This window comes from Nannospalax galili, unplaced genomic scaffold (assembly GCF_000622305.1).
Source record: "Nannospalax galili isolate Female #2095 unplaced genomic scaffold, S.galili_v1.0 scaffold451, whole genome shotgun sequence".
Classification (NCBI taxonomy): Eukaryota; Metazoa; Chordata; class Mammalia; order Rodentia; family Spalacidae; genus Nannospalax; species Nannospalax galili.
Window position 1 is genome coordinate 2,476,375 of NW_008331662.1, and position 20,836 is coordinate 2,497,210.

Consider the following 20,836-nt stretch of genomic DNA (forward strand, 5'->3'; position numbering starts at 1 on the left):
CCAGAGGTTTTGTTGTGTTGTATTGTCCTTTTCATTTAGGTTCAGGAATACTTTATTTCTTTCTTAATTTCTCTTTTGACCCATTCATCATTAAAGAGTGTGTTGTTTAATCTCCATATGTTCATGTGGTGAATAGGGCTACTTCTGGTGTTGATCGTAAGCTTTATTGCATTGTGGTATGATAGATTGTATGAAATTATTTCAATCTTTTTGTATTTGCTGAGGTTTGTTTTGTACCACAGTATATGGTCTATGTTGGAGATGGTTTCATGGGGTGCTGAGTAGAAACTATATCCTTTGGTGCTTGGGTGGAATACTCAGTAGATGTCTGTTAGGTCCATTTGATATATGATATTGTTTAAATAAGATGTCTCTCTGTTAACTCTCTGCCCTGTTGAGGGAGTCAGTGGGGTATTGAAGTCCCCTACTATTAATGAGTTTGTATTAATCTGGGTCTTAAAGTCCTGTAATATTGTTTTTATGAAGTTGGGTACACCAGAGTTTGGTGAATATATGTTTATGATTGTAATATCTTCTTAGGTTATTGTTCCTTTGATCAGAACAAAGTGGCCCTCATTATCTCTTCTGGTTAGTTTTAAAGTCTGTTTTTTCAGAAATTAGAATTGTAATGCCTGCTTTTTTCTTAGTACCATTCACTTGGTATATTTTTTTCCATCCTTTCCCCTTAAGATAGTGCCTGTCCTTGAAAGTGAGTTGAGTTTCTTGCAGACAAGAAAAAGATGGGTTTTGTTTCTTAATCCATTCACCTAGTCTATGTCTTTTGACTGGGGAGTTCAGTCCATTATTATTTAAGGTTATTAATAATGAAAGATGTATATTGAATCCTGTCATTTTTATTTCTGTTTACATTCTATGTAGCTGTACATTTCCACAGTCATACCTTTATTGAATTTCTTTCCATCACTCTTTAGGTATAGTCATTCCTTTCTTGAGCTCTTTGTATTGCTTTCAGAACTCTCTGAAGGGCTGGTTTTGTGGACATGAATTCCTTCAGCCTATTTATGTCATGGAAGATTTTTCTTTCCCCTTCGACTACCTCGAGAAGGAACTGGGTTGGTCTGGATGCAAATGAACAGGAAGCAGTGGTGGTTTCCCTGGTGTCTGGGGCATCAAGACAAGGAATGGCAGAGGGCACTATCGACTTACCCCAGCGAGAGGTCCAGTGCAGGCCCAGGGAAGCAGAGAGAGGGCGAATGAGACTGGGGGTGTCAAGGCATGGAGGGTGTGATGGACTTACCCCAGAGAGAGGTAGGGTGCAGGCCCAGGGAAGCAGAGGGAGGTGAGGGCGGGATCAGGCCCAGAGTGCTCCTGGGGACCATGAAGGAACTGGCTGGGTCTGGATGCAAAGGATCAGGAAGCAGTGGTGGTTCCCCAGCATCTGGGGTGCCAAGACAAAGAATGGGACAGGACTCAGGCTAGGAGGAGAGACAGGCGGGGGAGATGGGAGGGTGAATGAGGCTGGGGTAGTCAAGGCCTGGAGGGTGCAATCAACTTACCCCGGAGAGAGGCCCAGGGAAGCAGAGGGAGGTGGAGCTAGACATTTTTTTAAAACTAGCAAACACAACCTGCCTTGAAGAGAGGTTAGGATTTGAATTTATGCTACTTACCGGAATTTGGGGGCAGAAATTATATTTAAACATAGTCTTAGGCTGTTAATGCTCCTTACAAAGCCCATAAGAAACATAGAAAAAAACCCTCATTGTCTTTAGAACTCACAATATTCTCACAGATGAAGTCCCCTGAAAATGGGTTTATGTTTCAGATGACAAGCTGCATCATCCCCAATGAATGAAAACTGGATACAACTGCAGCAAAACCCCCATAATGAGGACTGTAAAGCATGCTCAGATCATTAAATGTATGAAAGAATAGGAACTGTTATGAGGAAACAATAAAGTCTTACCACAGTGAACTAGAGAGAGCTGAAAAACACAATGTTAGAATAACAAAAAGTATATCATTGAAATGTATCAGTGCACATTAAATAAATTAGTTAAATGAAGAGAATTTTGAGTTAGGAGCTGTATCTGAGAAAATTATCCAAATGAAGCTTAGAGAAATTGAAAAACGAGAATGTAATTATTAATATATTTACTTAACATGAAGAGTAGAATTAGAAATTTCATGTAACATGTATATATGCTAATACCTATGTACATATACAGTTTAATTACACACACACATATTTTATATAAGGTAAGCAAAGCCAAACACACAACAAAAAACAGAAGTAATTGGGCATACATATAATAGCATATATGTGTACATATATGATTTTTTTCTGGAAATATAATGGAAGTAGACTATTTTAGGCATTTTCAAACTAGTATGGGGGATAAAGAAACTGTCAATTCAAAAGGAGTCAGGAAAAGAGAAAAAAAGAAGCAAAGCAAAAGGAAATAAGAAGAGTTTTAGTGAGGCAGGCATGGTGATGCAATGTGGATAATCCCAGCACTGGGAAGGCTGGTGGAGGAGGGTCATTCAAGGCCAGCCTGGGTTACACAGTAAAACCCTGTCTCAAAACAAACAAAACTTCAGTATGTCAGTGTCTTTGTTTCTTTCTTGTTGATGTGATGAAATATTTTGGCAGAAGCAATGTAAGAGAGAAAGAGGTTCTTTTTTTTTTTTTGGATTTTTGAGACAGGGTCTCCCTGTAAGCCCAGCTGTCCTGGAACTCACTATGCAGACCAGGCTGGCCTCGAACTCACAAAGATCCACCTGCCTCTGCCTCCCAAGTGCTGGGATTACAGGCATGTGTCATCATGCCCGGCTGAAAAGGGTTCTTTTAATATTTTTTTATTTGTTATTTTATGTGTATGGTATGAGTGTATTGCCTGCATGTATATGAGTGCACCTGTGTTGTGCAATGCCATGGAGGTCAGAGAGGGCTTCGAATCCCCTGGAACTGGAGTTAAGGACAGTTCATAGCCGCCATGTGGGTGCTGGAAATCAAACCCGGATCCTCTGCAGAACAGTCAGTGCTCTTAACTGCTGAGCCATTTCTCCAGCCCAAAAGGGGTTTTTTTTAGCTCACAGTTCCAGATTATCATCCATCATGAGGAGGTCAAAAAATCAAGAGCTTGAAGCAGCTGGTAGCATTACGTCCAAAGTCAGAAGAGAGCAATGAATGGCCAAGTGCTAGTGTTCAGTTTGCCATCTCTATTTTGCACAGTCCAGGATCACCTGCCCAGGGAGTGGTCCTGTCTACAATTAAGATGAGTCTTCCCACACCAATTAACATAGTCAAGACAAGTCCTGACATTCCAGAAGCTAACCTTAGACAGTTGTGTGCTGGAACCTTGCCTACTAAGTGTCAAGTAGACAATTACTACTAATCACACAGGAAGCAAAATCAATATAAGGTATTTAAAAGACAGAGAATGTCAGATTGTTTTTAAGTTTCCTGCTATATGATCTTTATATAGTCGAAGTTAAAGCAGAAGGACACAAAATGATTAGAAAAGGATAGAAAAATTTTGTTTTAATATGAACTCTAACAAGAATCATGAGATTATATGAATGAGGAAAGAAGTAAATTCAAACCTTTTCTGACTGGAAACAGTAATTTGTAAGCTTAAACAAATCTAAACTCACTATAAATACTGTGTTAAAGAGCAACTGGAAAGGATGACACATTTTTAACAAGTCTCAATTTTGGACGGAAGACAAGAGCAATGTTCTTTAAATGTTCTCAGTTTAGCTCTTTATCAGCAACTAACCTTGAGACACAGAACTGTATGTTTTAGTTATTTTTGTTTGCTTATTTGCTTTATGGTGCTAGAGCTTAAACCCAGGGTCTTGTATAGCACTCTGCCACTGAGCTACACTCCCGAACCCAGAGCAGTATGGGTTTTTTTTGGGGGGGTAGATTTTTTTTGATACAGGGTCTCCCTGTAGCCCCTGTTGGTTTGGTGCTCCCTATGTAAATCAGGCTGTCCTTGATCTCTTAGAGATCTGCCTGCCTCTGCCTCCCAAGTGCTAGGATTATTAGTGCATCATCATATCTGGCCTTTATTTTTATTTTTAATTATGTGTATATATGTGGCTGTAAGTGTAAGTGTGTGTGGATTTGTGCATGTGAGTGCAGGTGCCCACAGAAGCCAGAAGAGAGTGTTGGCTCAGAAGAGGGTGTTGGGTTCTTAGAGCTAGAGTTATAGGCAGTTGTGAACCACTGGATATGGGTGCTAAGAACCAAACCTTGGTCCTCTGCAATAGCAAATACACTCTTAACTGGTGAGCCACTTTTCCAACCCCCTCCTCCATCCAGAACAGAATGTTTTAAGTAGCTGTAAGAGGAAAAACATTCTTTTAAAAGTAGAATTTTTATTTATTATTTTTATTTTATGTGTATGAGTGTATTGCCTGCATGTGTGTAAGTGCACTGATCTGTGCAATGCCTGCAGAAGTCAGAAGAGGATGTTAGATCCCCTGGAACTGGAGTTATGGTTGATTGTTAGCTGCCATGTTGTTGCTGGAAATCAAACCCAGTTCCTCTGCAAGATCAGCCAGTGCTCTTAGCTGCTGAGCCATCTCTCCAGCCCCAGGAAAAACATTCTTATCCTTCTGAAGTCCTTTTCCTACAATTGTCTATTAGGAGATCTGCTTACCCAAGAGAAAGCACTCTGATCCAAGAGACAGAACTATGAATGGAAAAATTCACCATTTTATAGAGGCAAAAAGACAACAATTTAACTATGTGTGCTGTGTGTATGTTCAGGTGTATGTGAAGGTGCACGTTGAGGATGATCTCAAGTGTCACACCTCAGGAGCTGTGAACCTTGTTTTTTCGCTCTGGTTTCATACTTAGACATGGGGCTTGTGGATTAAGCTAGGCTAGCAAGCCCTAGAGATCCTCCTGTCTCTACCTCCCCAGTGCTGGGAGTATAAATGCAGGCCAGCACTCGTGTTTTATGCCTGAGTGCTGGGGATCAAGTCAGTTTCTCATGTTTGTGCAACAAGCACTTTACTGAGTCTTCTCCCCAGCCCCTGGAGACAGTTTTAAGATAGAAAGTTGACTGGGTTGATCTTGTACAGGTAAACACAGCTGCTGTGAGTTCACAAGTACAAAAGTCCTGTCATATTCAGAAGATATTGTCTGCTCAGGTCCTAAACTTCTGGCTTTCTACAGTCTTTCTAATACCTCTTCCACGATGATCGCTGAACCTTAGGGAGGGGGTGTGATACAGATGTGTCAGGAGAGGGTGGCTGAGCACTCTACTGACTATTATTCCCTGCACTTTGGCAAGTTGTGAGTTTATTCATTAACTCTCATCTATTGCATGAAGAAACTTCTCTGATAAGGTCTGAGAGCTGTACTAATCTATGGGGAGAGAGAGGAATTTAGGGGGCATTTTGATACAATGTCCATTTAGCAGAATAATAAGAGTAGGTTCAACCCTGGAGCCTTTGAGCTCCTTAACTATGGGTATGATCTTGGCCAGATTTACAGTACCAAACATGCATTTCCTCCTGTGAAGTGGGCCTTAAATCCAACCAGAAAGTGGTTGATTTCCCATATATTTGTGCCACTATTGTACCCATACCACTATCTTGCTTTACTGGTCATTATTACAGTTCACAGGTTTCACAGCTAGATAAGACCATTGATGACTTTTTTCCTCCAGCAGCCTACATGGCACCTTCCAGTACTATTAAAGCTAATCAGGAGGGAGGAAGCTTCCTGGTCAGTACCAACTTGATTTCTCCTTGTCCCATGTAGTGTCTTCAGCAGTAGGGTCTTACTATCAAGTGTTGGTGGCCAGCCAAGAGCAATGATAATGACCTGTATGGTTTCTGAAAGAGATGTTTAACCCACCTCTTTTGGAAATTGATCAATCAAGCAGAAAAATAAATTACAAAGATACAGAAGATTGGAGCAGCCCTATTTACATAGTTGAGCTGATGAACATTTGTAAAACTCTGTGTCAGATAACTAGAAAATACACATTATTTTCAAGCATGTGGGAATCTTTGTAAAGATTGCTTATATACTTCAAACTAACTTTGGGTTTCCATTTGTTTTATTATTATTATTATTATTATTTTGGTCTTTTTGAGACAGGGTCTCCCTTTAGCCCTAGCTGGCCTGGAACTCATTTTATAGACTAGGCTGGCCTTGAAGTCACAAAGATCCACCTGCCTCTGCCTCCCAAGTGCTGGGATCAAAGGCATGCACCACCACTCCCAGTGGGTTGTTTGTTTGTTTTACTTTAACTGGCTATATAGCTGAAGATGACCTTGAACTTCTGATCCTTCTGCCTCCATTTCCTGGGAGTACAAGCACATGCCACCATGCCTAGTTTTACAAAGCAATTTTTCTTAAAATTTTATTTATTCTTTCACAATTTCTTACATACATAATGTACTTTGACCATATCCCCCACTATTCTCTCTTATCCATTTCTCCCTCCTACCAAACACCCTTTTCCCCCTTTTTAAAGATTTATTTTGTTTTTTAAAAAATTTATGTGTATGTGTGTGCCTGCATGAGTTTATGTGTTTCATGTGTATGCTGGTGCCCACGGAGGCCACAGGGCATCAGATCCCCCAGAACTGGAGTTGCAGACAATTTTGAGCCATGTGATATGGGTGCTGGGAACCCAACCCAAGTCCTCTACAAGAACAGTAAGGGGTCTTAACCACTGATTGTCTGATCATCTCTCTAGCCTCCAAACTCCTTCTTCTTCTTCCTAACAGCTCCTCCTCTTTTTTTTCTGGTGGTTCACTGAATTTATTTAGGGTTGCTTGCATGAGCATGAATAAGAGTTACTTACTTTGAACCATATTCAGTATTGGGGCTAGCGAGACAGCTCAGTGGTTAAGAGTGCTTGCAGCTCAATCATGAGGACCTGAGTTTGGATTCCAGCACCCACATCAGTCAGCTTGCAACATGTAACTCCAACTTTAAGAGATCTGACTCTTTTCTGACTTCCAAGGACATCCACACATACATACACACACATCAATAAAATAAAATAATTAGTATCATATAGAGTATGATATCCAAATACAATGCAGTTATAAATTAACAACAAAGTTAGAGAAAACTCCATATATTCAGAAGTTAAAAAAAAAAAACTTTATCATGTGTCTAGGAAAAACTGCCACTTTCCTCAGTTTCACTCCATGATCAGCACAAAAGACTTGGGTGATTCTAGCAGGTAAGGGAATTTCTTCCCATCAGTAGCAGTTCTGTCAGGGATACCAGCTGGCTGTCTTCTGATTTAATTCACTTGTGACACAATATGGAGATAGCATCTTGTCCCCAGGTGAGGGCCTAGCCTCCAGGAACGTGCCCACTTTAGGCCCACTTACAAGACCAGGTCTCCAGAACTTATGACCAACCAAGTACAAATTGGGACTCCCAAGACTTCCTTCTCAGGTTCAGTTATTTCAAGAGAGGCCACAAAACTCAGGGAAACTCTATGCTTACATTTGCTAGTATATTTTTTTTACTAGCATTTACTACTAACATTTACTAGTAGTATTATAAAGGTTACTTTAAAGGCTAAAAATAAGAGCCAGATAAAGAAGTGTAAGGCGTTGGAGCAGCGTGCCACCCTCCTGGTTCATTGACGTGATCCTATTTACCATCCTACACACTGGTAGGGGAAAAGAAGGTTGAAAATTAGCAAGCTAAAGGTCTAATTTAAGAGTTAGAAAAACAATTACATGGAAGCAAATCAAATGCAAAGGAAAATAAATTAAATGAAAAGCAGGCAGCAATACAATAGAAAACAAAATAAAGAGAATCAACAAAACTCAAAGCAGAAGCTATTGCTTTGGTAAGAACCCAAGTCAAACCTAGGCATTAGGCCTATGACAGTGGGGCTCAAACATCACTGAATGTCAGCACCACCCGTAAGGTTTGACCAAACAGACCAGACCTTCCCTTAGATTTTGACTGAGCAAGTTTGGAATGGGCCCAGGAACTGGCATAGCTGGCAAATAGGTGCTCAGGTGATGGTGGTATTGTTCATGGAGCACCTACCCTGAGAAAACACTGCTTAGGTGAAGAAAAGAAATGGTATCAAGGTAAACAGAATATGCAGAAAAATAGACTTATTCCTGTAATGTTTTCTTTCCTGATGTGGGTATCACTTCTATATTACTTTTAATTCAAATCAAGCTACTGAGGTAGTTCCACATTATATTTTCTGAAAAGTAATGACAGGAATGGGGTTTGATAGAATTGCCTTTAATCTCAGAATTTGTGAGGCTGAGGCAAGACACTCAAAACTTCAAGGCTAGCCTCAGCTACATAGTAAAACCCTGTCTCTAAAACAAACACCAAATGTAATGGCATTGGGGTATGTGGCTCAATAATAGATTAAATAGCATGTTTGAGTATTTGAGCTCAAGCCTCAGTATTGGGGATGGGAGGAGCAGAAGAAAAAAAATTTCAAAAAGAGTAATGATGGAGTATAAAACACTGGAAATCGCTGCCTTACTATTTATAAATCATATAAGAACTTGGAGTTTGGAGCATAACATATTAAACTCACATTAATTTGAAATAGATCTGCTAAAATAAATTTGATAGGCCTTATAAATGATTAGCAACAGAGCAATAATCATTATTATTTGTCACAGCTTTTTAGATTTTTCAAATCGTCATTACATATAATAATATTAATCATTTTAAATCAGAAATATTTTGCCAATTATTTCCCAGTAAGTTATGCAGTTTAATATACTATAACCAACTCTCTTAAAACATTTACTGCTGGGCATGGTGGTGCCTGCATTTAATCCCAGCACTTGGGAGGCAGAGGCAGAGGTGGGGGATCTCTGAGCTTGAGCCTGGTCTACATAGCGAGTTCCAGGCCAGCTGGGGCTACAGGGAGGCCCTGTCTCAAAAAGATTAAAAAAAATACTGTTTTATTTACTTTATTTGTAACATATTTAGTGTGAAATTTAGCAATTTAAAATCTTAAGACCAAAGAATATGTTTTGTGGGAACTTCTCCTTTTTATCACCAATTTGATCTGATAAACATTTTGTATTTCTGTTTGACCACTAATCTTTTAAAACTTTTATTTATTATTTATTTGTATTTCATGTATATGAGTATTTTGCCTGCCATATATTAAATGTATCTGTTCATGCAATGCCTGAGGAAGCCAGAAGACAGCATCAGATCCCCTGGAACTGGAGTTGCAGACAGTTGTTAGCTGCCATGTGGGTGCTGGGAACTGAACTCCGGTCTTCTGCAAGAGCAGCCAGTGCTCTTATGCATTGAGTCACCTTTCCAGCCCCAACTACTAATGCTTTAAACATCTTTTACCTTATTAACTGAATTATTATACGCACAGATATTGTCAAAGTATGCAGGTAACTGTTAAATGGGTTTTTAAATGTTTTAATTTTATGTGTATGAGTGTATTGCCTGAACGTACATAAGTGCACCCATGTCTTGCAATGCCAAGGAGGTCAGAAGAGGGCATTGGATCTGCTAGAACTGGAGTTACAAATGGTTGTTAGCCACCATATGAATGTTGGGAAGCGAACTCCTCTGGAAGAGCAACCAATGCTCTTAACCACTGAGCCAACTCTCCAGCCCCTAAATATTTTTGTTTTAAGCATTTTATGTGCTGTAGAATTTAAGTAGCTTGCAGGTTTATGTAGCAGCCTATGAGTAATTAGGTAAAGGTTCATTTTCTGACAGTTTACTTATTCAATGAGAACTTAAACTGTAAAAAATTTAATATTTTATTGTATTTTGTGTGTGTGTGTGTGTGTGTGTGTGTGTGTGTGTGTGTGTGTAGTGTGTGTGTGCACACATGCCTCTGCCATGAAGTGCATGTGGAGATTAGAAGACAACCTGTGGGAGTTGGTTCTCTCCTATCATGTAGGTTCCAGGGATCAAACAGGTCATCAGGCTTGGTGGCAAGCACCTTTACCTGTTGAGCCATCTTGCCAGCCCTTTTTAAAGTTTTTTGTTGTTGTTAAATGATTAAACCTAGACCCCTGAACATACGAAGCAAGCCTTCTACCTCTGAGTCTACCCAGTCTGCAAAGAACTTAATTTTTAGGAGCATTTTTATAACTCAGTGATAGCCGCTCTTAATGGGAGTCAAAAATTTAGTCTGTGGTGAGCATGTGTGGTAGCCTGCACACTGCAGCAGCCCATGGGAACAGCCTGTTTCTTCATTTTGTTTTGGTGATGAGGGAAATGGATTACAGGGCCTCATGCAAGCCAGGCAAGGCTCTGACAGTGTTACGGAAGGGTTCACAAGCTCAAAATAGTTTATACACAGAAATTCCAATTTCCAGCTCTGACCCAAGAAAACTACCTGACAGGCCAGCCAAGATTTGGCACTAAATGTTTTTCACAACATCAGTTCAAGTTGAGTAAAATACCACAATATATGGAGGAATCATAAAAGTCATTTATGGGATAGTATACTATCAAATAAGAGCTTTAGTCATCATTTTTGAAAAAATGTTATGAAAAAATTCTAAAAATATATTTTAATATAAAATTTCATATGCATAATGTGTATAAACTCTGTATTTGTTATATGATTTCAGTGTAAATGATATGAACAGAAAATAACCAAATAACCTTTTGATGATAGACTTAGACATGATTTTATTTTTATTCTTTATCAATTTTGTATCTAAGAAAATACACAGTAAAACATTCTGTTTTTAAAAGGATCTTCTTGAAGCTGTTTGGGAGGCTGAGGTAGGAGGTTCAAGGACAGATTTACACTAAAAATAGCAAGATGCCATCTCAAAATTAAATTAATTAATTAAAAATTTTAAAACTTGTAAAATAAATCTAGTATCATGTAAATTTGGGGGAGGGTTGTTTTGTTTTGATTTGTTTTGAGACAGGGTCTCCCTGTAGCCCCAGCTGATCTGGAGCTCATTATGTAGACCAGGCTGGCCTTGATCTCACAGAGATCCACCTGACTGTGCTGGGATTAAAGGTGCATGCCACTGTGCTGAGCTTAGTATCAGGAATATTAAAGCTCCATTCATATGTATGCTTTTATTTTTCAATTCCAATTTCCACATAAAATGTATCAGATTACCTAACAGCGATTCAAAACATATTTGAATAACACAATTTAAAATTCAATTCGGAAGACTGTGTTTTCAGGGATCATTTCTATAGTTCATGACTAGAGAAGTTTCTCTGACAGTGTAGAGTACCAGAAACCATGAGGAGGAGCATGAAGCCAGCTCTTGGTGTTGCTTTGCTGCAATTAACACTTGCCATTGGTGATCATTCTCTCCTTTGGGAGATTAGAGGACGAGAATGCAGTCTGAGTGGGAAAAAAAAATTCAATTTGGGAAGCCATATGAAGGGAAATATGTCTAATCATGATGAATTTCATGTGTAATTTATAGCCCTCATAAGTTTTGCTAGGCTCATCACCAATTAAATTTTGTTAGATCCCATTTTGCTTTCTTTTTCTTTCTTTCTTTCTTTTTTTTTTTTTTTGAGTTTGTTTTAAGACAGGGTCTTAATCTTGTAGCCCTCGCTGTCCTAGAACTCACTATGAAGCCCAGATTGACCTTGAACTTTCAGTGATCCCTTACCTTTGTTCCTTGAGTTACTGTGATTGCATGTACCAACACACCGAGCTTATTGAACCCTTTTATAAATATTCTTTTATTTTACTGTTTAAGTTGATTTCCTAATGTGGTATTTTATAATCATTTATGTCATTATCTCTTCTCTAGGGAGCCTTTTTAGACAATTTTTCCCAAGTTATCCCTGCCCTGTAAAATTTTAATATCTGTTTATACATATACATATTTCATAAGTAAAATGACAAGGCTAATCTACCCTCCTAGGAACCAATTTCCACCCCTTTAAATATTTACCTTTATGTTTCAATTATGTGCATGTACTGTGCCAGGCGTGGTAACACACACCTTTAATCCCAGCACTTGAGAGGCAGAGATAGGCCATCTCTGAGTTCAAGGCCAGCCTAGTCTACATGGTGAGTTCCAAGCCAACTGGAGCTACAGGGAGACCCTGTCTCAAAAAGACCAAAAAAGAAACCATGTGTATGTGACTGCGTGTGGTATGTATACATGAGTGCAGGTGCCTGAGGAGGCCAGAAGTGTTGGCGTTGGAGTTACAGGCAGTTTGTAAGCTGCCTAATTGAACTCAGGTCCTCTGAAAGAGCTCTCATAACTGCTGAGCCATCCCTCCAGACACAGTTTTCACCTCCTTACCGAGAGATGATGTTGCCCCTTTGAGGAATGCATGGTCTTTATGGAACATTATGGAAAAATATTACTTTACTTCTCACAATGATTCTCAAGCCCATGTGTTTTGTTTTGATAGCTGCCTGCCTCTCAAACATCACATGGTGACTACTCCGACACTACTCCTGTGGGGAGAGAAGGATGCATTTATGGAGGTTGAGATGGCTGAAGTTACAAAGATTTATGTTAAAAACTATTTCCGACTCACCATTTTGTCAGAAGCTAGCCATTGGCTTCAGCAAGACCAACCTGACATAGTGAACAAGTTGATATGGACATTTCTAAAAGAAGAAACAAGAAAAAGAGACTGACTTTTCTTTATCTTCTATGAGGAATCTATGATGGAATCTCTGAATACTTAAAAAAATTTGTTCATCTGTTTATGTTTCATCAGGAAAAAATTTGTTTTAATATCTGTGATCATAAATAAATATAGTGACAAATGGTATGGAAAAATCTATGTCATTTTTTCTTTTTTTAATTTTTAAAAAATATTTTATTTATTATTTTTATTTTATGTGTATGAGTGTATTGCCTGCACGTATGTGAGTACATCCATGTTGTGCAGTGCCTCAGAGGTCAGAAGAGGGCTTTGGATTCCCCTGGAGCTGGAGTTAAGGATGGTTCATAGCCACCATGTGGGTGCTAGGAATCGAATCTGAGTCCTCTGCAAGAGCAGTCAGTGCTCTTAACCACTAAGCCATCTCTCCAGCCCCGTCATATATATTTTCATTGGCTCTATTTACACAGAAAAGTATCTGACTTAAAATTACATATTCAATTGTACAAAAAGGTAATTGGGGAACTGTCTCAGATTTGGTTGCTTGTTTTCTCTATCTTGTTAACATGTGCTGCACTTTATAAATGTACATGAAAGATTAGCTGCGTCACAGTATAAAAGGCAAAACTGCAAAGGCATAAATTTTAATTTTATTATTAAAAAATTCTTTTTGAGCCAGATGTGGTGGATTATGTGCCTTTATTCCCAGCATTCAGGAGGCAGCGGCAAGGGCTGGCAGATCTCTGTGAGGTAAAGGCCAGCCTAGTCTACATAGTTCCAGGCCAACTGGGACTAAAGGGAGACCTTGTCTCAAAACCACCCCCACCCTGCAAAAGTTCTTTTTACTATTTTTGTTTGTTTGGTTGGTTTGTTTGGGGGTTTTATTTGTTGTGGGGTTTTGGGTTTGTTGTTGGGGTTTTTTTGTTGTTTGTTTTTTGGCTTTTTGAAATAGGGTCTCCCTGCAGTGGGGCTGGCCTGGAATTCAAAGAGATCCACCTGTCTCTGCCTCCTGAGTATTGGGTTAAAAGCATGCACCACCATGCCTGGTCTTTTTACTAATTTTTTAACCCTTAAAAATTCCATTATCACCTCTCTTCGATTTATAATATATAAATTAGTTTGAAAGTAAACACAGCTAGGTAAAGATATATTCTTAAAATGGGCCATAAGTTCCCTTTATGCTGGCAATATTAAACTATATTTGAAATTTATATTGTGGTACAGCTATCAAGAAAATCAGAAATTTTCACATATTGTATTCAGATGTATATTTGTTAAATAATACAGAGTAGAGAAGCATATCTACTTGCCTTAATTCTCCAGATTAATTAGTGAAATTTAGAAAAAGAATGAAAATGCATTTTCCCCATCAATGCAATAAAAAAAATTAATGCTGTAATTCCTGTGTGCACCAGAATTCAAGTTTTACAGGGCAATATTTTTTAAATTTTTTTTAAAAGCTGATGTATATCAAGTATTGAATAAAAGTCTGGTATACTCCAGACACTCAAATATTTTCTTAATGAAGAAATGCAATGATTTCCTCTTATCTATTGGGAATGCATTTCAAGACCCCTCACATATACCTGAAACTGCAGACAGAACTAAACCCTGTACAATAATACCTTTCCATCTCAATTAAGCACTTACACTCACTGTGGCTGTAACTTTTTCCATTTGAGGTGTGTAGCAAAATTAGCATGACTTTTTTCCTTCTTTCCATTTTCATAGCATACAGGTTTTTTTTTTTTAATTCCTCATGGAAAACTTTCACCTTTTCAATTAAAAGAAGCCCTTGTGGCTTCTCTTTGGCACTTTGAGGCCATTGGTGAATAAAATTAGGTATCATTGAGCAAAATACAAGTTTTATTTAATGCGAGCACTACACAGCCGGGCAATGGACCTGAAAGCTGAGCGGCTACTGTGTGAACTGCAAGTGGCCCCTTGTGGGTAGAGATACATTCAACCTGGCTATGCTGGGCAGAGATGGTTTTCTTCCTGAGTGGGATGAAGCTGAAAAGTGTGCGATTTTATCATGTTACTTAGACTGGTGCACAATTTAAAACTTCATGCATTATTTCTGTAATTTTTCACTTAATATTTTCAAGTCCTGATTGACCCCCTGGTAACTGAAACTGTGGGTAATGACGGAAGGATGAACTGTTATAGCACTGTGTTATGGTTGAATATTATACTACATCTGACATACCTCCAAGTACTGTGGGGAACTATAAAAAAAGACGATATGTAAACATAGAATTTTTCCTTAAGAAGTATATACAGTTAAGCAAAGATTAAGGAGTAGAAATGAACATTGTAGAATAGGAAGTCACATAAGAGGGAATCATACCTGCTCGAGTGACCACTGCACACGGTCTTGGGATCCTCCTTTGACACAGGGGACAACCAGGTCATAGAACCTTGGTGACTACACTGTATTCCCAAATAAGACTTAGCTAATCAAAGGAATGTTTTCTTCATTAAGCCTAGTCCTAGTAGTGACAGAAGAATATGGAATGTCCTTAAGAATTCTCATTGAACCATAGCAACCTTGATTTACAATACAGGCTCAATTGTTTAGGTACATTGTACTGGAGTCTCTTAACCACATTACAAGGTAGGGCATATCACCAATTTACAGACATGAGAATGAAGCTGAATGTGTAATCATCAGTTCCCCCTGTGTACATGTTGGAGCCTGGAAGTAGCCTAGATCTAGGTTGTGAAGTTCACTGTTTTCCACTCATATCAGAGTTTGTTTACTGGGCTTTTCTATCAGTAGCACTCTTCTTGTAGCTGTAACCTGACATAGTTCAATAGACAGAACCAAGACCTATCAAGAGTTTTAATCCTGGGAAAAGGAATTCAAATGAACAATTAGCAAACACAGCAGGAATCCTCAATATAGCATTGTCAGAGTTGGGAATGCTACCAGATACAGAAGAAAGCTGGATTCACTAACTCTGCTCCCTCTCAGTCACTTCCAAAGGGCAGCAACAAAGAAGGAACAGGTCCTGGACACTGAGTGATGACCCAGGAATCAAATCCTGAAAAAATTGATTTTACAGCTTTTTTTGTTATTATTACTTAAGATCAGTTTAGAACATTGACTGGTTCATGTAGAATAATATTAACAATATCAATCACACTTGCCATAGCCAATTCTGGCCCATCATAATGAATGTTCTCTAATTTCCTTTTTTTATTATTATCAGTGTTTAAGTGATGGGCTTTACTACGGCATTTTTCACACATATATGTCATTATATTCTATTTTTATTCATTCCTCTCCTCAAATGCTCTCTCCCATCCTCCTTTGCTCCCCCCTTACTGATCCCCTTCCTTCTCACAAATTTACTTTCTTTTTTTTAAATTTTATCATTTTTATTTTATGTGTATGAGTATATTGCCGGCATGTAGGTAGGTATACTCTGTCGTGCATTGCCACAGAGGTCAGAAGAGGGCATCGGAGCCCCTGGAACTGGAGTTTTGGATGGGAGTTATCTGCCGTGTGGGTGCTGGTAATTGAACCAGGGTCCTCTGCAAGAGCAGACAGTGCTCTTAACCACTGAGCAATCTCTCCAGCCCCAAGCTTCCATCTACTGTCATGTCACATGAAGCCCATTGCTTTCTCTTCTGCCCCCTTTCTCCTTTAAGATCTCTTCCTAAATTTCAATGTATGTGGAAATATGCTCATAACATCAAGGCTCAAAAGTCCACTAAACCTCTTAGTATAAAGAGTTATGATCATCTCCATAGAAATCAGTTTGTAAGGATGGCAAATGAATTTCACTGGCTAGTTGCCAAAGTAGCTCATAGCAAATTTTCCTGGTATTAGGACTTAAATTTGAAAGTTGTAATCAGCATGGAGCCATTCAAATTAGTATATCTTTAGTAAGTACACATGAATAATATCAATGCCAGAAATTATGTGTAAATTTATTAACCATATATGTCAAAAGCAAGATGTTGCAAACAACACACAATGAGGGTTCTGTTGATGAGACTTAAATTCTCCTGTTGCTTTTTAAAGGTAGTGCATCATTTCCTATTAATTTACAATTGGCTCTAAGGGGTCTAATTATATGCAAACAGACGTATAGCTTGAATGGGAGGAAAGGGGTGCACACCAGAAACCATCCCCAGATCCACACCATCAATATACTGAGAAGTAGACCTCATGGCTCAGCCATCCACAGAGATCAAAGTGAAGGTGTGGGACAGTGCAACTGCCCATGAGGTGAACAAGTCCTTATACCCTCCAGCAGTGACCAACCCCTTCATGCAGCAGACACTCATCAGTGCATGGCGCTGGGCTTGCATCATCCTCCTGGGGTCTGTGCTGGTTCCGGTGCGGGTGTCCTGCATCACCTTCCTCTTCATCTTCTTCTGGCCAGCGGCCATACTATCTACCATTAATCTTCCTACTCCACCGACCAAATCCATGGGGAAATTGGAGGAGATACCTGATGAAGTCAGCCCTCAAGTTCTTCTTTCACATTGCATTCTTTTTTGCTGGATTCCTGGTTAAGGTGAAAGGCAAAAAGGCCACCGAGAGGAAGCCCCTGTCTTCGTCACCGCCCCACACTCCACTTTCTTTGATGCAATTGCCTGTGTTGTGGCCGACCACCCCTCTGTGTTCTCTGCCAGTCAAAATGTCCGGATTCCGTTGGCTGGGAAATGCCTGCTGTCAACTCAGCCTGTGCTTGTGAACAGAGAAGACCATAATTCTAGGAAGACTACCCGAGATGAAATCCTGAGGTGACATCCAGAAAGAGGTGGCCACAGATTCTGATTTTCCTAGAAGGAGTCTGCACCAATCGCTCCTGTGTAGTCACATTTAAACCGGGAGCCTTCTCTCCGCGTATCCCTGTACAGCCAGTACTGCTCAGGTACCCAAACACACTGGATACAGTGACCTGAACCTGGCAAGGGTTCACGGGCTTCCAGGCCTGTATGCTGACCCTGAGTCAGCCCTTCACCAGGGGAGAGTTCCTACAAGGATACACACAGGAATCTTTGAGGGCGATGTGAATGGGAGTGTGATGAGAGGCCAGGCCCGGAGTGGAGGTGTCCCAAACTTGGGGCTCAACCTCAGATGCTGGAAGTGGCCAGGTTTTGTTCTGAGTGGGAGGAGCTATAGGGGAGAGAATGAAGATTGGGGAGGGAAGAAAAGAGAGAGAGAAAGAGAGTTTCTGCATAAGATCTCTACCAAGTAAGGGAGATGGGCATGAGGGCATGACTAAAAAGACGTGAGTTAAGGGAGTTTTCCAAAATATACAAGATAAGGGTCCTGTTGTTTTAGGGAAATGGGGCCTTCCATCTACCCCCACCACGGAGATCTGTGAGGGAAAAAAACCCTACCAGAGTAGGAGGGGAGAACAGACCATGATGCCCCCATGTCTATAATAAAGGAAATAGACGTACCAGCTACTGTAGCCATTATGCTGGGCTCCCCCATATTGATCGTTATAGATGAGGTGGGGGCTGAGAAACCAGGGCCCCATTAGTCTTCGGCCACCAGGCCCAGAAGATCGGTGACGGACTCCTGCAAAATGGATGGGGTTGGGGAAGAGACTGGCCTAACTTGATGTGGCAAAGAAGGACAATTGATCCTCCAATGACCTCTCTGTCCACACTAAGGGCAGGGTCCCAGGGGTGGTCATGGGTTGGGGAATTGTCTGGCCCAGCGTCCAGTCTGTCCACATCTGGAGCAGGGTCCTAATGGCTGACATTCTGTCACAGTGGAGCCAGAGATTGTCTTCTTTGGAGGAGCCCTTAGAGCTGTGGCCAGCAGCTGGTATTTTTGTTTAGACAAGGCGAATTTGTCTGTCCTAGCCTGCTCCTTCTGGAGCATTAAAGACTTTAAATGCCTTTTCTAACAGATCTCCCTGGGGGGTATCTGGGCCCCTTTCTAGCCTTCTAAGTTTTCTTCTAATATCAGGAGCAGATTGTGAGATGAAATGATGGTTAAGCATAAACCTGCCATCTCTAGAATCTGGATCATATCTGGTATACTGCTTCAGGGCCTCAGTAAGTATAGCCAGAAACTGTGTTGGGTTTTCAGAGGGGTTTTGGGTTACTTTAGTTTATCAAAATTGACAATTTTATGGGAGGTTTTTTCTAATCCTGTAAGAAAACAAGTAATCATAAAATTGTGAGCCTTTCTCCCTTCTCTTCCATCCTGATAATTTACATGGAATGAAGCAGCCTGGGTCTGTGGAGAAGGATCCTAATTTTTCTCTATTTGGGACATATAGTTAAAAGAGAAAGGGGGGGTGAATTCTGACAGCTCCTTCTACCTAGGCTACTGTCAACACAGGTGCTGAGAGCTGTAGGGGCGGGGCAGAGCCGGTGTCTGGGCCTCTTCCCAGCCCAGCCTGTGACCCCAGGCTCCCAGGCTCCAGCGCTGCTGGCTCTGTGGCCCAGAGCGGCCTGCCTTGCATCGTCGCCCTCCCTTTTCCGCAGGTGGATCAGACGGGCACCCGAGACCCTGCAGGGCCATGGCTGGTGACCATTAGAGGAGTGCGAGGCGTGGGGGTGGGGCACTACCCATTCCTTGCTGCGGAGGCAGCGCTGGCTGTGGTGGCAGCCACCCCTTGAGAACTGGAGGGGGAGCAGGGGAGGAGGGGCAGAGGAATGGCTGTTGGTTGGAGGGTCTTACAAGAGGACCTGGCGATCTGGCAGGGAGAACAGAGGGAGGGTTGAGTACGAAGAGCAAAGAAAGCTTGGATATAGGGGGTTTGGACCATTTGCCAGTTACTTTGGCAGAAGTTATCTAAATCTCTTAAAATATTGAAGTCTAAGGTTCTTGTCTCTGGCCAGACAGAACCATAAGCTAGAACCACAGTCTAGCTTATACTGTGGCCAGGCAGTGAGGTAGAGAAATTTGAGGCTCTTAGGTCTGACAGTGTCCAGAAAATCTAGTTTTTAAAGAATTTAAGAGGCAAGCAAGGGGGGTGAGTCCAAGAATTGAGGTTGCCCATTTTAATTAAAGCGATGAGGAAGAGAATGAAAAGGGCAGTGAGTGTGAGGAGATGAGAGATAACGAGGGGAAAGGGGAGGCTTATGGGCGTCTCCGGGGAAAGAGGAGGTTGGGAGTGAGGCCGAGTAGGAAGACAAATATCAGAAAGAAAGACTGAGAGGACGTAGAGAGGAAAGAGACATAAGAGAATAGGTGTGCCAGATTGTCCAGAGAGGCGTCCCTCTGCGGAGAGGGTCCCGAAAATGAGAGTGTCCCAAGGTCCCTAGAAAGTGTCCTGTGACTAGGGAGGGGAAAACATGGGATCTCCATTTAATGAGGAACAGGAGATCCAAGGACTGTATGGCATGAAGAAGAAAGGAGAGGAGGGGAGGGGAGGGGAGGGGAGAGGAGGGGAGGGAAGAGTCGGGGCTGGTGGGGGAGGTCAGGAAAAGGATTTGAGAGCCTTGGACGGACGGGTCTATCCGTCAGGTGGGCTTAGGCAGACACAGCAACTGTGCCAGGCACTCAACAGTCACGGAGGCCCATGCTGCCCAGTGGCCGAAGTTCTGAGTCGGGGAATGACTGATGGTCTTGATGAGAAGCAGAGTGCCAAATGGCAGGGAGAGGGAGGGTGGCCGCGGGATATGAGGCAGCTTGGTCAGGCCAGAGTCATTACCGCCAGACCCTAATAGAATCCAGCGATCCGAGTCACAACACCATCTCTTAGATAGAAAGGTTGCAGGGGTCGGGATCGCCTGCGAAACAGAAACAAAGAGGATTCTGGCAAAGAGAGAGTTTAATTGGGTTTGGCGGGGCTGGTCCTCAACTCGGGTGTGAGGAAGAACCAGCAGCCTAAGGGCTGCAGAGGAGTAGCTTATAAAGGGAAAAAATGAGGAAAAAGAATACTTTTCTGCTGTTTGGGACTGTTTGGGGGGGGCTGCTTGCTCAGTGGAGGGCGTAGGGTCTGTACCTGGTGAAGCATATTGGGGAAAATAGTTACTGTAAAACGTGTTTTTCTACAATTACAGAGTTCCAGGAATTAACTGCAGCTAAGGGCTTGGGAAACCTGTTTGTCAGCCTATGGGGCAAGATCTGGTGATCACAATACATTGGGTCATTAACTTCCCGGGTTGGGGGGGGGGGGTTGTTAACTTGCAGGTGGCTGGGAGTTGGTTGACTCAGCTTCTCTTAGGAGCCTCATAGTTTCTGGGTCTGGAGTCGCCTAGATCTGAGCCCTATTACCAAGCAATTAATATTCTTTCCACTGTGATAAGCCTGACAATAAAGAAACATTGAGCTTTATTTATCTTGAGGAAGTCATCAAATAGAAAATATCAAAT

At 41.1% G+C, this 20,836-nt stretch overlaps 1 protein-coding gene and 2 pseudogenes across 1 annotated transcript in view; all 3 read left to right on the forward strand.

The window, feature by feature from the left end:
• Positions 1 to 12,708, forward strand: part of Ephx4 (epoxide hydrolase 4) — a 53,307-nt gene extending 40,599 nt beyond the window's left edge. Inside the window, exon 7 of the mRNA XM_008826827.2 lies at positions 12,332 to 12,708. Within this exon, the coding sequence (XP_008825049.1) occupies positions 12,332 to 12,563 (232 nt within the window). The 3' untranslated portion in view covers positions 12,564 to 12,708. The remainder of the gene's footprint in view (positions 1 to 12,331) is intronic.
• On the forward strand, positions 11,116 to 11,306 carry LOC115069218 (annotated as a pseudogene).
• Positions 12,709 to 16,712: 4,004 nt separating the features above from the next.
• LOC103728852 lies at positions 16,713 to 17,566 on the forward strand (annotated as a pseudogene).
• The last annotated feature ends 3,270 nt before the right edge of the window (positions 17,567 to 20,836 follow it).